Source organism: Nerophis ophidion, linkage group LG12 (assembly GCF_033978795.1).
Source record: "Nerophis ophidion isolate RoL-2023_Sa linkage group LG12, RoL_Noph_v1.0, whole genome shotgun sequence".
NCBI lineage: Eukaryota > Metazoa > Chordata > Actinopteri > Syngnathiformes > Syngnathidae > Nerophis > Nerophis ophidion.
Window position 1 is genome coordinate 29,156,636 of NC_084622.1, and position 16,548 is coordinate 29,173,183.

A 16,548-nucleotide genomic window follows, 5' to 3' on the forward strand; every position below is an offset into this window, starting at 1 on the left:
GGTGCAGCTGCTCACACTTAGACACACAAAGTGAGGAATGCAGAGCGGGATCGTGCTTCCACTGATAAAATTACTAGTGGACTTGGAATGTCTCCATGATCCAAGACTGCCTATTTTGACATTATGTGCTCAGCGTCTGTCTGTGTGGCAATGCTGAGTGAAGCCCAGCCAACATTTCTATCTGTGCAGTCAAAGTGAACAGATAAAAAGTGATTTATAAAGTCTTTCTCCTCAGAACAACTGACGATGAATTGGTCACCAAGAGGAAAGTCAACCTGCTGCTTGAAAGGATCAACAGACTCAAGTGGAAAACTGCGGAGAATGTGGAGGAGGAAGTGAAAGTGAGTTTGAGAGGAGAAATATTCGGTGTTGATACTCACCGTTGACTCAATTTACCATGTTTGACTGCCCCTCTGTAGGATGAAGCAGAAGAGGTGAAGCAACTGCTGGAGAAACGAGAAGTGCTTGAGTCACAAGTGTGTGACCTGCAGCAAAAACTGGAAACGGAGATGAAGGTTTGTCGCAGCTTTGGTTTCAACTTGATCGTCGTGAAGCGATAACATTCTCCTTTTGACAAAATGCCCACAGAATGAAAAAACTCTGGCCAAAGCTTGTGAGAAGGCCAGAACGGAGAAGACAAAGCTGCAAGAAGAACTGGCTAAGAGTCAGACCGAGCTCTCCAAACTCAGGAAGAAACTGACTGAAATTGAGGCGCTACTGAAATCCACCAAAGACCAGTGAGCACATGACTTATTCTTCGGTTTCTTATCAATTACAATGGGGATGCATTAAATTAAACGCCAAATCAAACTTTTTCCATCATCATTATACAGCATTTCTGTGATGTAAATACCTTCAAAAACAACACAATATTTGTAATGTGTAATGATGTGATTAAATTGACATGTACGTGTTTAACCCCATGTGGAACTATAAACCCCAAAACCAGTGAAGTTGGCATGTTGTGTAATTTGTAAATAAAAACAGAATACAATAATTTGCAAATCCTTTTCAACCTATATTCAATTGAATAGACTGCAAAGCCAAGATGTTTGATGTTCAAACTGAGAAACAATGTTTTTTGCAAATAATCATTAACTTAGAATTTAATGGCAGCAACACATTGCAAAAAAGTTGGCGCATGGGCATTTTTACCACTGAGTTACATGGCCTTTGCTTTTAACAACACTCAGTAAATGTTTGGGAACTGAGGAGACCAATTTTTGAAGCTTTTCAGGTGGAATTATTTCCCATTCTTGCTTGATCTATAGCTTAAGTTGTTCAACATTCTGGGGTCTCCATTGTGGTATTTCACACTTCTTACGCCACACATTTTCAATGGGAGACCGGTCTGGACTACAGGCAGGTCAGTCTAGTACCCGCACTCTTTTACTATGAAGCCACGCTGTTGTAACACGTGGCTTGGCATTGTCTTGCTGAAATAAGCAGGGGCGTCTATGATAAAGTTGCTTGGATGGCAACATATGTTGCTCCGAAACCCGTATGTACCTTTCAGCATTAATGGTGCCTTTACAGATGTGTAAGTCACCCATGCCTTAGGCACTAATACACTCCCATATCATCACAGATGCTGGCTTTCGAACTTTGCACCTAGAACAATCTGGATGATTATATTCCTCTTTGGTCCAGAGGACACGACGTCCACAGTTTCCAAAAACAATTTGAAATGTGGACTCTACAAGACCACAGAACGCTTTTTCACTTTGCATAAGTCCATCTTAGATGAGCTTGGGCCCAGTAAAGCCGGCGGCAATTCTGGGTGTTGTTGATAAATGGCTTTTGCTTTGCATAGTAGTTTTAACTTGCACTTACAGATGTAGCGACAAACGGCAGTTACTGACAGTGGTTTTCTGAAGTGTTACTGAGCCCATGTGGTGATGTCCTTTACACACTGATGTCAGTGTTTGGTGCAGTACTGCCTGAGGGATCAAAGGTCTGTAATATCATCGCTTACATACAGTGATTTCTTATGATTCTCTGAACCTTTTGATGATATCACGGACCATAGACGGTGAAATCCCTAAATTCTTTGCAATACCTCGTTGAGAAATGTTGTTCTTAAACTGTTGGATAACTTTCTCATGCATTTGTTCACCAAGTGATGACACTCGCCCATCCTTGTGTGTGAATGACTGATCATTTCATGGAAGCTGCTTTTATACCTAATCATGGCACCCACCTGTTCCCAATTAGCCTGTTCACCTGTGGGATGTTCCAAATAAGTGTTTGATGAGCATTCCTCCATGTTCTCAGTCTTTTTTGCCACTTGTGCTAGCTTTTCTGAAAATTGTTGCAGGCATCAAATTCCAAATGAGCTAATATTTGCCAAAAAAATAACAAAGATTACCAGTTCAAACATTAAATATCTTGTCTTTGCAGTATATTCAATTGAATATAGGTTGAAAAGGATTTGCAAATCATTGTATTCTGTTTTTTTTTGTTTTTTTTTTACGATTTACACAACGTGGCAACTTCACTGGTTTTGGGGTTTGTAATTATGTCGCTGTTCATGTGACATTATGTACTTCCTAGGTTGGCTCAGATGATTGTAGAGAGGGAACATTCTAAGGTGCAGATGAAGGACCTCCAGCAGCAACTGTCTGAGATGCACGATGAACTGGACCAGTCCAAGAAAGCAGAATTGATACATGTTGACAAAGAAGTCCTTCTGAAGGTAAAGACTGAGTGACAGGTCAGCAGACAAGAAGTCTCCTCATGAACATGTGTCGTCTTTTAGGATATAGCACAGCTGCGTACAGACTATCAGGAGATGCTGCTGGTGAAGGAGCAGCATGAGGATGTTCTCCAACAGCAGGAGAAGGACCTCAGTGCCCTGAAAGATGCCATCAAAGATGAAGTAGTGACCCATGACAAATACATTGCTGCTCTTAAGGAAGAATATGAAGTGGAGCTGGACCATCTCTTGAGGGATTTAGAGATGGTTAAAGAGGTAAAAGCAAGCCGTTCTTTCTTCTTTATGCAATATTTATTTCCATCTTCTTTTACTTAAGAGCAACACCGTGCTGGGCAAGGAAAAAGTTGAGGCATTGGAGGAGGGAGATGCAGCAAAGGAGCAGCTGAAGGAGCTGAGTCAGCAGAGAGATCAACTGAAGGGAAAAGTGGAGGAGCTGAACAGCAAGGTGGAAAAGCTGAGCCGAGCTGTCCAGGAGTCCAAAGCCTCAGAGAAACTGCAAGAGCAGCGAGTGAAGCAGCTGGAGGTTAGTTACCTGCAACGAGGAGCTTCGTTTATCCTGATGGATTGTCACTTGGTTTTTTATGATGATCTTTTCATCATTAAATTTATATTTCTGGTTATATGGTCATCATCATATTTTTCCTTTTTGCCTCTTTTCTTACACTTCTGTGGAGGCAGCACTAAAAACTGAAGCGCCAAATGAGAAGCAAAACTTTCTTGTGGCATCTTTTAGATGCGATTTGTAAGGTTTCTAGTGATTAATCCAGTGGCGGGCCGTGCGTTTCCCACCTAGGCCTTCAGTGATGTCCGACTTTAATAATTACCTCTCAAAATACCATCATTGATGTCACCACATGACCATTACTGGAGAAATACTATACAGAAACACATGTACGCCTTACTGGGCATTGAACCACCTCAACATTGCACAAAACTGGTTATTTTCTGGTGCATTTAAAAATCAATTAAAACACATCAGAAATTAAAACATATCTTATGTGGTGCTGTCAAAATTAAAATTGCAAAAAATATTAAAAGTGAAAAAATTAAATATTTGAACCCACAATTAGCAGGATCTATTCAACGCCATATAAGCTAGTGGTACCACTCGTAGTCGGCTTATTTGAGTAGAAATGGTGAGCCTATCCTGGCATAAGGGGACGGCGTGGTGAAGTTGTGAGACTGGCTGTGACAGCAATCTGAGGGTTACTGGTTCAATCCCCACCTACTGCCATCCTAGTCACATCCGTTGTGTCTTTGAGCAAGATACTTCACCCTTGCTCCTGATGGGTCCTGGTTAGGGCCTTGCATGGCAGCTCCTGCCATCAGTGTGTGAATGTGTGTGTGAATAGGTGAATGTGGAAATAGTGTCAAAGCGCTTTGAATTCCTTAAAAAAAAAGGTAGAAAAGTGCTATACAAGTACAACCCATTTACCATTTATCCCCATTTCATCGTCGGAGCAGCTGAGCTAGCTTCTAGGGTTGGCCGACATGGTCTCACAAGATGGAGTTTCTCTTTAAAGATCCTTTTTGAAAATGGCCTTGCAAATATATATCTTGTTATATACCTCAAATATATATTTAGTTCTTCTTCTGGCGCAATATTTCCTGCTAAATTGAAACTTGTGAATGGATACTCACTTTGGAATGACAAGTGAGTATACAATCACAGTTTTGTTAACATCGGTCTACTTAGATAGGCTATAGTCCACAATTTATAATCTGATTGGCTATCACAACTGTCTCTCAACTCTGTCTTCTCAAATTCATCCGCTAGCGGTCCCGATGAGTATCCAACCACAAAACGCATAAATGTTACTTTCAAAGTGAGGCCTTACTGACAACAACTCGTGATCTGATTGGCTGTCGCAACTGTCTATCACCTGTTTGTCCCCGATCACTTACAGTGCATTGTATATTCTGAATGCCATTTGGTACTACATGCAACATAAACTAGCTGAATTCCGATTGGATACAAATTCTAACCTAAAAACAACAGCACTGAAAGGAGCATAATATGACATGAAGAGAATATGAATACTTTAAGATATTTTGGGAAAGTAAATACAAAAATCATTTTATATTTAATTATGATCATGATTTCTGTTTACGTTAGGCCAGCAGATAAAACCTTGTTGGCCCTGACGGCTTATCATGGATTAATCCAAGTTCAAAAGTGTTATTAATCTGATTTTAAAAATGTATCATTTGACAGCACTAATTAAAATCCTTTGAGAACATGTGAAAAGAGTTTGCCCAACCAGTCTACATATGCTTTTGGGACGTGGAGAAGGCATTCGACTGTGTACCCTGGGAAATCCTGTGGGGAGTGCTCAGAGAGTATGGGGTATCGGACTGATTGTGGAAGTACGCTCCCTGTACGATCAGTTTCAGAGCTTGGAATGCATTGCCGGCAGTAAGTCGGACCCGTTTCCAGTGAGGGTTGGACTCCGCCAAGGCTGCCCTTTGTCACCGATTCTGTTCATGACTTTTATGGACAGAATTTCTAGGCGCAGTCAGGGCGTTAAGGGCATCTGGTTTGGTGGCTGCAGGATTAGGTCTCTGCTTTTTGCAGATGATGTAGTCCTGATGGCTTCATCTGGCCAAGATCTTCAGCTCTCACTGGATCGGTTCGCAACCGAGTGTGAAGCGACTGGGATGAGAATCAGCACCTCCAAGTCCGAGTCCATGGTTCTCGCCCGGAAAAGTGTGGAGTGCCATCTCCGGGGTGTGGAGGAAATCTTGCGCCGAGTGGAGGAGTCCGAGTACCTCAAACTCTTGTTCACAGGTGAGGGAAGAGTGGATCGTAGATCGGTGCGGCGTCTTCAGTAATGCGGACGATGTATCGATCTATTGTGGCGAAGAAGGAGCTGAGCCGGAAGGCAAAGCTCTCCGTTTATCGGTCGATCTACAAACCCCGTTTCCATATGAGTTGGGAAATTGTGTTAGATGTAAATATAAACAGAATACAATGATTTGCAAATCGTTTTCAACCCATATTCAGTTGAATGCACTACAAAGACAAGATATTTGATGTTCAAACTCATAAACTTTATTTTTTTTTTGCAAATAATGATTAACTTAGAATTTCATGGCTGCAACACATGCCAAAGTAGTTGGGAAAGGGCATGTCCACCACTGTGTTACATCACGTTTTCTTTTAACAACATTCAATAAACGTTTGGGAACTGAGGAAACTAATTGTTGAAGCTTTGAAAGTGGAATTCTTTCCCATTCTTGTTTTATGTAGAGCTTCAGTCGTTCAACAGTCCGGGGTCTCCGCTGTCATATTTTACGCTTCATAATGCGCCACCCATTTTCGATGGGAGACAGGTCTGGACTGCAGGCGGGCCAGGAAAGTACCTGCACTCTTTTACTACGAAACCACACTCTTGTAACACGTGGCTTGGCATTGTCTTGCTGAAATAAGCAGGAGCGTCCATGATAACGTTGCTTGGATGACAACATATGTTGCTCCAAAACCTGTATGGACAGTTCAGCATTAATGGTGCCTTCACAGATGTGTAAGTTACCCATGCCTTGGGCACTAATACACCCCCATACCATCACAGATGCTGGCTTTTGAACTTTGCGCCTATAACAATCCGGGTTGTTATTTTCCTCTTTGTTACGGAGGACACCATGTCCACAGTTTCCGAATATAATTTGAAATGTGGACTCGTCAGACCACAGAACACCTTTCCACTTTGCATCAGTCCATCTTAGATGAGCCCGGGCCCAGCGAAGCCAGCGGCGTTTCTTGGTGTTGTTGATACATGGGTTTTGCTTTGCATAGCAGAGTTTTAACTTGCACTTACAGATGTAGCAACCAACTGTAGTTACTGACAGTGATTTTATGAAGAGTTCCTGAGCCCATGTGGTGATATCCTTTGCACACTGATGTCTGTTTTTGATGCAGAACCGTCTGAGGGATCAAAAGTCTGTTATATCATCGCTTACGTGCAGCAATTTCTCCAGACTCTCTGAAGCTTTTGATGATATCACAGACCGTAGATGGTGAAAACCCTAAATTCCTTGCAATACCTTGTTGAGAAATGTTGTTCTTAAACTGTTGGATAACTTTCTCATGCATTTGTTCACCAAGTGATGACACTCGCCCATTCTTGTTTGTGAATGACTGATCTTTTATACACAATCATGGCACCCACCTGTTCCCAAATAGCCTGTTCACCTGTGGGATGTTCCAAATAAGTGTTTGATGAGAATTTCTCAACTTTATCAGTATTTATTGCTACCTTTCCCAACTTCTTTGTCACGTGTTGCTGGAATCAAATTCTAAAGTTAATGATTATTTGCACACAGTTTGAACATCAAATATGTTGTCTTTGTAGCATATCCAACTGAATATGGGTTGAAAATGATTTGCAAATCATTGTATTCCGTTTATATTTACATCTAACACAATTTCCCAACTCATATGGAAACAGGATTTGTACGTTCTCATCCTCACCTATGGTCATGAGCTTCGGGTTATGATCAAAAGGACAAGACCACGGGTACAAGCGGCCGAAATGAGCTTCCTCCGCCGGGTGGCGGGGTTCTCCCTTAGAGATAGGGTGAGAAGCTCTGTCATCCGGGAGGAACTCAAAGTAAAGCTGCTGCTCCTCAACATCGAGAGGAACTGGATGAGGTGGTTCGGGCATCTGGTCAGGATGCCACCCAAACGCCTCATTAGGGAGGTGTTTAGGGCACGTCCGACCGGTAGGAGGCCACGGGGAAGACCCAGGCCACGTTGGGAAGACTATGTCTCCCGGCTGGCAGGGTAACGCCTCGGGATCCCCTGGGAGGAGCTGGACGAAGTGGCTGGGAAGAGGGAAGTGTGGGATTCCACGCTTAGGCTGCTGCCCCCGCGATCCGACCTCGGATAAGCGGAAGAAGATGGATGGATGGATAGATTATCTGACCATAGCAACTATTTTATCAGAATTTACTTTTTTTTATGTATTATATCATTGACATTCGTTCACTGTATTTGGAGGACATTTTTTTACGGCCTTTTTGCTCTCAAGCGTTCATTGTAGGTAAAGAGGGTATTTTGTTTAACTTGTCGGAAAAGTGTCCAGTGTAAAGTGATGTCATGTATTCTCTGCTTTTCCTGTTGTTTGTTTGCTCAAAAGAGGGAAAAGCAGCAGTTGGAGGAAGCGTTGCAGGATGTGAGGAGGAATGAAGAGGAAATGTGTCAGTCCAACCACTTGCTGCTGACCCGCCTGGAAGAGGTGCAGGTAAAAAAAAAGAAAAAGAAATCAAGTTGTGAAAATATTTTCAGTGGACTCCAAAATTGTTGTTTTCTTCTGACAGAGTAAGCTGACCAAACTAAACCATGAGCACCGGGACTTGAAAGAGAAGCTCAGGGAGGAGCGGAAACAAATCGAGGAGCTGTGGAAGAGCAAAAGTGAGCTGGAGGATGAAAGAAGGCTGCAGGACAGGACCGTGGAGCAACTTCAGAGAAAGGTATGAACGTCCCTCTCCCCCCCCGACTACAGTTTGTTAGGGGAGTTTCACATCTCTCCTTGTAAATCAGATGACTGGCATCATGGAGGACTGCGAGGCGTCTACAGATGTTCTTCAGAGTCAGGTCGACGAGGCCAAAGAGAGGAGTCAGAGGGAGTTGGCCGATCTGCGCAGACAGCTGCAGGAAAGGGGGGCTGAGTTGGAGAAATCCCGACTAGCAGCCAAAAAGCTTCAGGATGAGGTGTGGCTCTCTCCAATCATCTTGCTGACTCATCAGAACGTGGATTCAAATGTCTTAGTGCGATGAAATACACCAACGGGACTTTGTAAAAACTATTAGATGCCAATGAAAACTTCAGCTTTGCGATGGAACAATAAGAACAATCACTCACATCTGTATCTGTTCTTTTACTTGTTTTTCTTTTATAATATCCCATTTCTAACCCACGCTGCTTTTCCTTATCTGTGTGTTGATTCTGTGCCCAGCTGCTTCCTCTGGAGGAGGACCTGCAGCGGTGTCACAGGGAGCAGCAGGAGGCCCATTGCAGGGCCCGGCAGCTGGAGCAGAGGGTGGAGGACCTAGAGGAGAGGAACGCCACCACAGAGGACGAGCGGGAGCGCCACGTCAAACTTTTGGAGGTCAGCACGTTGTGGAACATAAGAATAAATCATTGGAGAACATATACAGTATATCAGTATGAAAAATGATGTGCACTTATGTAAAGCTGGATTTAGCTCAACAGCTGTAGCAGCAATTCTACATATCCATGAATTTCTACAATTGTCAAATGGTCAAAAGCACAATTATAAAAAAAATACTGAAATCTAAGCAAGATTAAATAATTGAAATTGAGGTGAAAAAAATAATTTTTGACTAACTACATACTTGTTTCTTCCTATTTTAGGTCAATGTGCTTATCATAATAAATATTAAGTACCAACATTTTACTGCCAGCAGACATTTGACTTACAGCAAGCTTCAAACAAATAAAAAAATGTTTTATTGTGTAAATTTTAAAAAGTACACTACCAATCAAAAGTTTTAGAACACCTCATTTATAGTAGCAAGTATGTCCAAGTATTTGATTGGTACTATGATTTCATCCACTACTTTTACGTTTTTTGCTATCAGTGTTATTGGATGCCTAACTACATTAAAGTCCAGAAGTATTTAAAGAGTGGCTTTTTTTAATGATAATCATACCCAATCACAATGGATTTGAAATAAATCAATAAACTAATCAGCATTTAATTAGAGTGTTGAGATTCTGCTTTAATTAAGAGAGGTTTCTGTGTGGAGTTTGCATGTTTTACCCGGGACTGCGTGGGTTCCCTCTGGGTACTCCAGCTTCCTCCCACGTCCAAAGACATGCACCTGGGGATATGTTGATTGGCAATACTAAATGGTCCCTAGTGTGAATGTGAGTGTGAATGTTGTCTGTGTTGGCCCTGTGATGAGGTGGCGACTTATCCAGGGTGTACAGAGTGCAGCTGGGATAGGCTCCAGCGCCCCCACGACCCGGAAAGGAACACGCGATAGAAAATGGAGGGATTAAACATTGTTCAGTAAGCCCTTTCATCCATTTTCAACCGCTTGTCCCTTTCGGGGTCGCAGGGGTGCTGGAACCTATGTCAGCTGCATTCGGGTGGAAGGCGGGGTACACCCTGGACAAGTCGCCAACTTATCGCAGGGCCAACACAGATAGAGAAACAACATTCACACTCACATTCACACACTAGAGCCAATTTAGTGTTGCCAATCAACCTATCCCCAGGTGCATGTCTTTGGAGGTGGGAGGAAGCCGGAGTACCCGGAGGGAACCCACGCAGTCATGGGGAGAACATGCAAACTCCACACATAAAGACCCCAATTCCGGGCATTGAACCCAGGACCTTTGTATTGTGAGGCACACGCACTAACCCCTGTTCCACCGTTTAGTAAGCCCTTTTACACAAAATGTCTTAAATTAGCCCTAAACAACATACCCTTATTCTCTCTGCTGACATGTCTACATACTAAGAAAGACTACAAACGTACGAAATCATAATGATGCTTATGTTGTTTCATACAACTCTGAGTAAAGTAACTAAAATATTTGAATCAACACAGCAAGCTAGAGCCACCGTTACAAAAGTAACAATACAATAATGACATCCATCCATTCATCTTCTTCCGATTATCCGAGGTCGGGTCGCGGGGGCAGCAGCCTAAGCAGGGAAGTCTGGACTTCCCTCTCCCCAGGCACTTGGTCCAGCTCCTCCCGGGGGATGCAGAGGTGTTCCCAGGCCAGCCAGGAGACATAGTCTTCCCAACGTGTCCTGGGTCTTACCCGTGGCCTCCTACCGGTCGGACGTACCCGGGCATCCTGAGCAGATGCCCGAACCACCTCATCTGGCTCCTCTCAATGTGGAGGAGCAGTGGCTTTGGTTAGAGTTCCTCTCGGATGACAGAGCTTCTCACCCTATCTCTAAGGGAGAGCCCCGCCACCCGGCGGAGGAAACTCATTTCGGCCGCTTGTACCAGGGATTTTGTCCTTTCGGTCATAACCCAAATCTCATGACCATAGGTGAGGATGGGAACGTAGATCGACCGGTAAATTTTACGGCTCAGCTCCTTCTTCACCACAACGGATCGATACAGCGTCCGCATTACTGAAGATGCCGCACCTGTCGACGTCACGATCCACTCTTCCCTTACTCATGAACAAGACTCCTAGGTACTTAAACTCCTCCACTTGGGGTGAGATCTCCTCCCCAACCCGGAGATGGCACTTTACCCTTTTCCGGGCGAGAGCCATGGACTCGGACTTGGAGATGCTGATTCCCATCCCAGTCGCTTCACAGTCGGTTGCGAACCGATCCAGTGAGAGCTGAAGATCCTGGCCAGATGAAGCCATTAGGACCACATCCTCTGCAAAAAGCAGAGACCTAATCCCACGGCCACCAAACCAGATACCCTCAACGCCTTGACTGTGCCTAGAAATGATGTCCATAAAAGTTATGAACAGAATCGGTGACAAAGGGCAGTGTCAATCAAAAGTGAGTATTAATATCCTTGCTGAGGCAGAATTTCTGATAAAGCTCTTGTATTGCAGCTCATTCATTCATTAATGTAGTTGTACCGAATGTTGACATAAACTCAATATTGACTTCACACAATGCCTTGCGCAAATTGATATCGTAGTTGATCACATGCCGAAGGGAGTCAACGCGTCCTGGCTGGCACCACTATTTGTCTTAGACGTGTTCCTGGGAGCTATAAGGGTGCTGAAAGGTGTCACTGCGGCATTATCGCCCAGCTCAGCACTGTTTGTCCTGCTGATGACAAAACATTACACCGTGACATCAGTCTGTTGACTGTGCGTCCAGGAAGGGGAAAGTTCTCCAACCTGTTCACATGCTTTTTTGTGACCTTAAGTGACAGAGGGAGGATAGCAAATGTCTTCTATTAAGTGTAGTTCTACACTGCAAAAACTGAAATCTAAGTAAGATTAAATATCTCAAATGAGATATTTGCTTTTTTTCTGTCTGATAAGATAATTCTTCTCACTAAGCAGATTTTATGTAAGAGTGCTTGACTTGTTTTAAGGGTTTTGGTCCTAAATGATTTCAGTAAGATATTACAGCTTGATACTGAGATGTTATGACCTACATTGAGTAAAACATGCTTGAAACTAGAATATCAACTGTTGCAAAGCTGTGTCATCAACACTCACAAGTATAAAACTACTTTTGTAAAGTAATAATTTCTTATTTCAAGCATCTAAAAAAAAAAAAAGATGACTGACACAATTGTGTCTCATAATTAAAACAGATGACGGCCAAATGGACTTTGCTGTTTTATTTTCAATGAAACAATAGAAAATATGTATTCATATAGTAGGACAATTGTTATTAGTGAGAATATACTTATTTTAAGGTATTTTTGGTTCATTGAGGTTAGTTAATTTTACTTCTTTTGGAAAGTCTTAACAAGCCAAATTTTCTTTTGCTTAGTTCAAATAAAATACCCCTAATTTTTGTATTTTTTTTTCTTGTTTTTGAACACTGACTTTTTGCAGTGTACTTTTAGTAGCTTGAAACATGAAGGGAGTATCTGTATTGTAGCATGCTTAAATGTTTTGCTAAAGCGATTATGTATTTTGGATAAGTACAATTCCTAGTAATGTTTTTGTAATTATTTCAAACTCGGTGGTAAAGCTTTCAAAATTGCATTTAGTTTTTACGAGGGCTGTTAGTTAACTCATGTGACTTCACAATAAATGATTCATTTATTATTCATCTATTGTCGATACGCAGATTAATGCAATTTAGTTTGACTGTACTTGCTCCTTTACCTTAACCTCAGAATGATGACCTAAAAGGCGGCTTTCACCTCAAAGTCATTTCACTTCAATATAGACCCTGACTGGACTTTAGGGTGTACCCCGTCTTTTGCCCGATTGTAGCTGAGATAGGCACCAGCGCCCCCCGCAACCTCAAAAGGGAATAAGCGGTAGAAATGGAAGGATGGATGGATGTTTCCAAGGGCTGAGCAAATAAGTGACGTTTATTCAAGTAAAACATTGAAAAAAATGTTCCTGGATGATATTCTATCAACAAAATTGCATTTGTATCCAAATGTTAGTGGTCTTTTTTAAATTTATTTAAATAATGGAAGCAAGTAATATTCTGTGATTAACATGATTCATCTAAATTCAAAATTGTGATTAATCTGATTTTAAAAATGTATCATTAGACAGCACCCGTTTTTACACATGCAGATAAATACTGTATATAAAATACACAAAGCCTTACTTTTACTTTCTCTGTGTGACAAACCTCATTTTTTTATTCCGTCCCTCCTTGTTACAGTACCGATCGTAAAAAAAGATGTACTGTTCATATCTGTGTAAGATTTGGTGTTATTTTATTGCTTCTCTCCTCAGGGGCGTATCAGACAGCTGGAGGAAGACGTGAATGATGAACACAGCACTGCCGACCGCCTGATGGAGCGATTGGACAAAACCAAAGACCAGGCAAGTCTACCTGCCTTCTACAATTACTGATTATTATTATTATTACCGACCTGAATTACCTGGAAAAAGATTTATTCAGTGGTCAACAAATCTGGGACAGAATTATGTCGCATCCGAACTTGTTTTTACTTCAAGATGTTTTTGTGTTGTTTTATTTTTATCTCCAGGAAATGTGTTCACTTCATAACTCACCTCCTCACAATTCATATATATGGTTTATATTATGGGATGTCAGTCAGCAAAGGACCCCTTTTTTTGCAGAAGTAGGCCACCATTCATAGAAGCAAAGCGCTGTAGACTAATTGACACAAAACCCTGTTTTGGGTGCAGTGCAAAGACACTCGCACGCACGCACACACACACACACACACACACACACAACAAAAACAGTAAAGTATTGTGTGTGTTTGGCGAGTCACGTTCCCTCCACCGGGCCTCTGGATGTTATTAGAGATGAGAGACTGCTAAGACTGGACAGCATTTCCTTTGTTTCTTTTTTAAATAAAGTCCATTTAAACTGAAGTGACACTTAAGTGAGTTTTAGTGAAAATTGGAGTCAGCACAATAACATCTTTTCACCCACTGGTAACTTTATTGGGTACACCTGCACAATCTAATGTGAATATGTAATCCATGATCAAATGTTCTACCTTTCATAAGCATGATTAGTTTTTCTTGATACTGTCATTTGGTCATATTGATGTAACAACATTTTTATGGATGTTGTTGCTGTGGTCAACTCAGTTAGATAGATAGCTAGATAGTACTTTACTGATTCCTTTAGAAGAGTTCCTTCAGGAAAATTAAAATAGTTCACACAAATGTATTCATGTCACAGAAAAATCCCGAAAGCCCTCCAGCTATTGTCAATAGTGAATTAGTTAAAGTAGATAATTGGTTCAAATGTAATAAATTATCCTTGAATATAAATAAAACAAACTTTATTGTATTTCGTTCAAATAGAAGCCGTAAAAACTTTGATGGAATACTGATTAAAATAAGTGGTAAAGCAATTGAGAGCACTAAATTCCTTGGTGTATACATAGATGGATTTATAAATGTCAAAAGCCAAATTTAATATTTAATTAATAAATTATCTAAATATGTTGGTCTACTCTCAAAATTGATCAATCAATCAATCAATCAATCAATCAATGTTTATTTATATACCCCTAAATCACGTGTCTCAAAGGGCTGCACAAGTCACAACGACATCCTTGGTTCAGAGCCCTCATAATTAAGGCACTTTCTTCCTCTTAAAGCTCTCCAAAATTGGACTCTATTTGAACCACATATAAACTATTGTAATGTCATATGGTGTAACACGTATTCCTGTTATCTTAAAAAAACTGGAGATTGTTCAGAAGAAAATTATGTGTTAAATCATGGGCAAACTTTAATGCTCCCTCAAATCCTCTTTTTTATGGGTAGACTCTTCTGAAGCTTACAGAGTGCAACAGATTCCACAGTGCTTGTGTTATGTATAACGTAGAATATGGATGTGATTCTATAATCTGCCAGCGCATTCCAGTGACCGCTACTTCTCATAGATATAACACTAGAAGTAAACCTTTATTAGGAGAGAAAAATCATCATCTAAAAGTGTACAAGATTTAGTGTAGCCTGCAGAGGCCCGACGATCTGGAATAAGATTGATAGCTCTATAGAATAATCTCTTTCTTTAAACATTTAGCACACCCCTTATGGTTGAGGAATTCACATTAGTCACATAATTTTGGTCTTGACCTCTGTATGTGTGATGAGATTATCATAGATCTTCAAGAGGCAACCTTTTATTCAAATTTTAATAATAGGATATTGACACTGATTTGGTGGATTTAAACATTCTTTTTTTATTTATAAATGAAATTGTAAATGGGTATTTGGTGGGTACACTGCAAAAACTGAAATCTAAGTAAGATGAAATATGTCAAATAAGGGTGATATTTGCTTATTTTCTGTCTGATAAAGTAATTCTTGTCACTAAGCAGATTTTATGTTAGAGTGTTTTACTTGCTTTAAGGATTTTGGTCCTAAATGATCTCAGTAAGATATTACAGCTTGTTGCTGAGATGTTATGACCTATATTGAGTAAAACATGCTTGAAACTAGAATATCCACTGTTGCTAAACTATGTCATTAACACGCGCAAATATAAAATTACTTTTCAAAAGTAATAATGTCTTACTTCAAGCATGAAAAAAAAGTCATGATGCCAAGCACATATCATTATGTCAAGATAATGGCACTAGCATTTACTTAATTTAAGAATATTTTTCAGCATATTTAGCAAAAAGGTCAATTTTTTTTTTTTTTTACCAAGAAAAGTGTACTTGTTATTAGTGAGAATATACTTATTTTAAGGTATTTTTGGGTTCATTTAGGATAGCTAATTTTACTTGTTTTTGAAATATTTTAAGGTATTTTTGGGTTCATTTAGGATAGCTAATTTTACTTGTTTTTGAAAGTCTTGACAAGCTGAATTTTGTTGTTCTATTGTCAGATAATTTTGCTTAGTTCAAATAAAATACCCCTATTTTTTTTTCTTGTTTTAGAACACTGAATATTTGCAGTGTAGATTTTGAAATGTATTGTATTGTACTGTATGTTGTATATTATATGATGATGCATATTTTAGCTGTGGGTCCCTGTCCATAAGGTGTGTGCTTCTAGGGATGACCTTTTTTACACAACAGACTGATACTACCAAAAGACACAATAATGAAATAAAAAACTATGTCTATCTGTAAATAAATGATAAATAATGGGCAAATATTAGAAACTCCTTACTGAGGCGTATCGTGAGTGTGACCGGCAACAGCCTTTATTAGAAAATTAGATTCAATATTGTTCCAATTGTGTATTGTTATAGTTGGGTGTATGTGTTTGTGTCAGATGGATCTGATGAGGAGTGAGCTGCTGCAGGAGAGAGCACTCAGACAGGACCTCGAGTGTGACAACACGAGCATGGAGAGACAGGTACTTGATCGCAACACAACATTAACATAAGTACATGTACACAGCTTATATCCAAAAGTCACTTAAATGTTAAAAATTCCATAGGTAAGCGGATTTATTTGCCCAAACACGCGTTGCCGTGTCCTGTAATGACACTTTGTTCCATAGGAGGCAACAGTGAGTCACGATACTAAGTTTGTAACCATTTTCATCTCATCAGGGTCTGGGTCGTAGGGGCAGCAGTCTTAATAGGTCTTAAACTTCCCAGTTATCGCTCCCAGTTCCACTAAGGGGACACTGAGGCATTCCCAGCACAAATGGGAGACATAATCTCTCCAGCGTGTCCTTGGTCTACCCCTCTGGAACCTCCTCCCAGAACAAACC

General features: G+C 40.7%; 1 protein-coding gene and 1 long non-coding RNA gene across 4 annotated transcripts in view; one reads left to right on the plus strand and one right to left on the minus strand.

Moving 5' to 3' along the window:
• Nucleotides 1-16,548, minus strand: part of LOC133563267 (uncharacterized) — a 109,503-nt gene that overhangs the window by 55,179 nt on the left and 37,776 nt on the right. The window lies entirely within an intron of this gene.
• The window catches only part of LOC133563263 (cingulin-like protein 1), a 35,355-nt gene that overhangs the window by 13,443 nt on the left and 5,364 nt on the right, over nucleotides 1-16,548 (plus strand). For all 3 annotated transcript variants that reach the window (XM_061917291.1, XM_061917292.1, XM_061917293.1), the window contains exons 4-15: nucleotides 236-341; nucleotides 420-515; nucleotides 589-737; nucleotides 2,554-2,695; nucleotides 2,759-2,971; nucleotides 3,033-3,239; nucleotides 7,855-7,959; nucleotides 8,036-8,188; nucleotides 8,259-8,429; nucleotides 8,675-8,827; nucleotides 13,117-13,206; nucleotides 16,102-16,185. In XM_061917291.1, the coding sequence (XP_061773275.1) occupies nucleotides 236-341; nucleotides 420-515; nucleotides 589-737; nucleotides 2,554-2,695; nucleotides 2,759-2,971; nucleotides 3,033-3,239; nucleotides 7,855-7,959; nucleotides 8,036-8,188; nucleotides 8,259-8,429; nucleotides 8,675-8,827; nucleotides 13,117-13,206; nucleotides 16,102-16,185 (1,669 nt within the window). The remainder of the gene's footprint in view (nucleotides 1-235; nucleotides 342-419; nucleotides 516-588; nucleotides 738-2,553; nucleotides 2,696-2,758; nucleotides 2,972-3,032; nucleotides 3,240-7,854; nucleotides 7,960-8,035; nucleotides 8,189-8,258; nucleotides 8,430-8,674; nucleotides 8,828-13,116; nucleotides 13,207-16,101; nucleotides 16,186-16,548) is intronic.